General features: G+C 43.6%; 1 protein-coding gene across 1 annotated transcript; it reads left to right on the top strand.

Moving 5' to 3' along the window:
* Positions 1-814: 814 nt before the first annotated feature.
* On the top strand, positions 815-1,824 carry H257_18088 (hypothetical protein; the record flags this gene model as incomplete). Its single annotated transcript, XM_009847099.1, has 1 exon — positions 815-1,824. The coding sequence occupies one exon, from the start codon at positions 815-817 to the stop codon at positions 1,559-1,561; it is 747 nt and encodes a 248-aa protein (XP_009845401.1). The 3' UTR covers positions 1,562-1,824.
* Positions 1,825-3,154: the final 1,330 nt, after the last annotated feature.

The raw sequence follows: 3,154 nt of genomic DNA, 5'->3' as shown, positions 1-3,154 counted from the left end.
ACTACTAGATACTCGTACTATTAATACTACGTAGTAGAAATTAGAGAAACTTGAACGTCGCCGTAACTGTACTGTAAACAATACCCATATGATTTGAAGTCGAATAGGCTTCCTCCTCATTGGCCATAATTCCCTCAGGAGGCACCGTTTCATAAACACATGATTGGAAAGACACATGCCATATGTCATTACACCACTTTTTTTGGTCGGATACAAGTGAAAAATCCAGACTCAGAGTGGGAATTGTTCGCAAGCTGTTGGATATTTATGACACGGATGACATTACAGTAGTTGCACACTACTTCTACGTACTGTAGTACTTCGAAGTACTCGAGTAGTATGTTACTACGTAGTACTACTGTAGTACCGGTAGCTTGACTGTGTGGAGAATTCCCTCAGAGGAATACATGTGGCCCTACTGTTGTTTATGGAATCATTTCTCTTCAAAAGAACCAGTGCAGTGCTGTAGCCCTGTAACCTAAAAAACCCAGACCCCTTGTGTGGCTATTCCTGGGGTTGAGTTGCATCACCAGTGGTTGGCTATCGCGAACCACTGAAATGCTCGTAACCCTTGAAATGCGTTGTTTTGGTTTACACTGCATTTGACTATCACATAATGAGAACAAGGGAAATGTGCCATAAGCAACAATGGAACTGTACCTCTCAGGGAATCACAGGGCTGCTTGGGTTCCAACCCAGTCTGATAATGATTGGTCTGATAACGATTGTAGCAGCAGGCATCACATACAGTACATGGAACTAGATAGCTCTCCAGACGACGTGGACCAGTCCGATTCATTTTCCAATTTCCATCATGAAAGTTGCACTCGTCGTCGCCGCCATTGCCGTTGCAACCATCGCCCAAGACGACAATTATATCGAAATTGTCGGAGGGCATGAAGCAACCACTGGCCAGCACCGCTACGTGGCAGGCCTCAAGAGGTCAGCCACAACCAGGTCCCTCTGCGGAGGCAGTCTGATCGCCTCCAACGTCATTCTCACGGCGGCACATTGCACCGGCAACGGCCTCTCGCATGCGGTGGTAGGGTCGCACTTTCTGACTGGGTCGAGCGACGGCGTGCCGGTCAAAATCACCAAGGAAATCCCGCACCCTCAATACGTCGCATCGACGCACTCGAACGACGTGGCCATCCTCCTCTTGGACCGCAATGTCACAACTATCACGCCTGTGACGGTGTCTTTTGAGGCTGTTCCTGCGAATGTGCTCACGTGGGTCCGCGGGTGGGGCACCATCTCGTCCAGTGGTCCCCAGTCGCAAGTGCTCAAGGAGGTCAGCGTCAAGACGTGGGACAACGCCAAGGCCGCGGCTGCATTGAAACCGAGCAAAGTCGACAACACGATGGTGGCTGCTGGGGGGCTAGCGGGGGAAGACTCGTGCCAAAGCGACTCGGGGGGACCGCTGACCATCGAACAGAACGGTGTCGCACGCCTCGTGGGCGTGGTCAGCTGGGGCAACGGCTGCGGCGACCTCAACAATCCCGGCGTGTACGGCCGCCTCAACACTGCGCGCTCCTTTATCGAGCCGTACTTGGTCAAGTAGAACTTGCGCGTGCCGTACTTCATCAGCGACATGGTTCAAGATGTCGTCGATGAGGACAATGACATCGCCGACAACGAAGTCGACTTGGCTCTTGACGGGAAAACTAGCTTATGTCGAGTTACGATGTACAGTAGTACAGTAGGTACTGTAGGCTGTACACATAAATATTACTAGAACAGTACTGTAGTGACTTAGTATAAACGTTGAAGGAATGAGGTTTGGTAACGTGCAGCATATGAATGAGATTATTGTACGAACTACTACTTGCTGTTTTGAGCATGCCAAACGCACCTTTGTGGGGTTTTGGTTATTCGCTGTCTTAGACTGCGTTACGTTAGAGATTGAATACCGCTTACGCTTTGGGCGCAGTCTCCCTGTGAATCATCTAATTACTCCGTGATTCGTAGTGCGCACTACTTTTGTAGTATCGTCAAATCCCTCTATTGACTTTGTATGGAAGAGTAGTCCTGTTTTGAATATTACTTCAATTGATTAAAGTATACTACCTCCGATTGGAAATGAAGGTAGTACAAAAAGCAGTACTGAACGTATACTATGTAACGTTAGGGCCTGTTCCAAGTAGGTCTTTTTATCAAATGAAAAAGTGGTTCCAAGTACAGTTTACTACTTTTTTACCTCTTTTTCTGCAAGTTTTCACGCAACTCACTATACCAAAAGTAGAACAAGACGTCCTTGACGTCTATTCCTAAATCGTGAAAAAAAAAGAGGTATATCGATTTTGATTGCCTCATGCTATTTCTGAAAACTACTTGGAACTTCCCCTTACTGCATATATTATTGCGTATTTCGGACGTTTCTTCACTTGAATAACATATTCGATGCACTGTACGCATACTTGGTAGCATTCAACTGCACATATTTTAAAGGATTCTTAAGAGGTATTTTTAATGTTACTGATTAACATACACAATGTACAGAACTTTTCGAATATTATGAAACTTTATATTCAACTGGAAATATCTTAAAGATTATTATGACGTATGTTGAATGATACGTAATTTTCTTGAGTCCAAGCACTTTAGTTAGATTTAGATAGAGGGGAATTAAAAAGTTTGGAATTGAAGTAAGAAAATTGTAAAGATGGCCACTCCAAACAGTGATCATTGATATGCCGAAATATAGATTTTATTAAAGTATTGGAAATGCTTCGAGCAACGACACAAATATCTATTTATAAAAGCAAATAAGTATCATACGTTGAAAGTACCTCTGAATAAGGTTGAAATTCTACAAAAAAAATCCCCGAATAATATCAACTAGCCAAGCATTTCTTTGCTTCGGTAAATAATTTTATCCAATCATATCAATTTTGTCATCCTATTGGGCAAGACGTTCGGCAAATCATTGATTGTTTACGCTATCACCGAATGGGCCACTGAATTTGTATATACCTTTGTATACCAGTATGGATAATTCTCCTATAAATCAGATATATCTTGATATGGTGCATTTCAACTAAAGACTACAAAAAAATGCCTTGTCTTTCGACAGCTATTCCAACGTTGTATTGATATTTTTTAGAAAAAGAAGCCGTAATAACGATAGTACTGGTCAAGACCAACAGAAGTTACG

The sequence above is a fragment of the Aphanomyces astaci genome (genome assembly GCF_000520075.1).
Source record: "Aphanomyces astaci strain APO3 unplaced genomic scaffold supercont1.136, whole genome shotgun sequence".
Classification (NCBI taxonomy): Eukaryota; Oomycota; class Saprolegniomycetes; order Saprolegniales; family Verrucalvaceae; genus Aphanomyces; species Aphanomyces astaci.
This window is presented reverse-complemented; position numbering and strand designations above follow the sequence as displayed.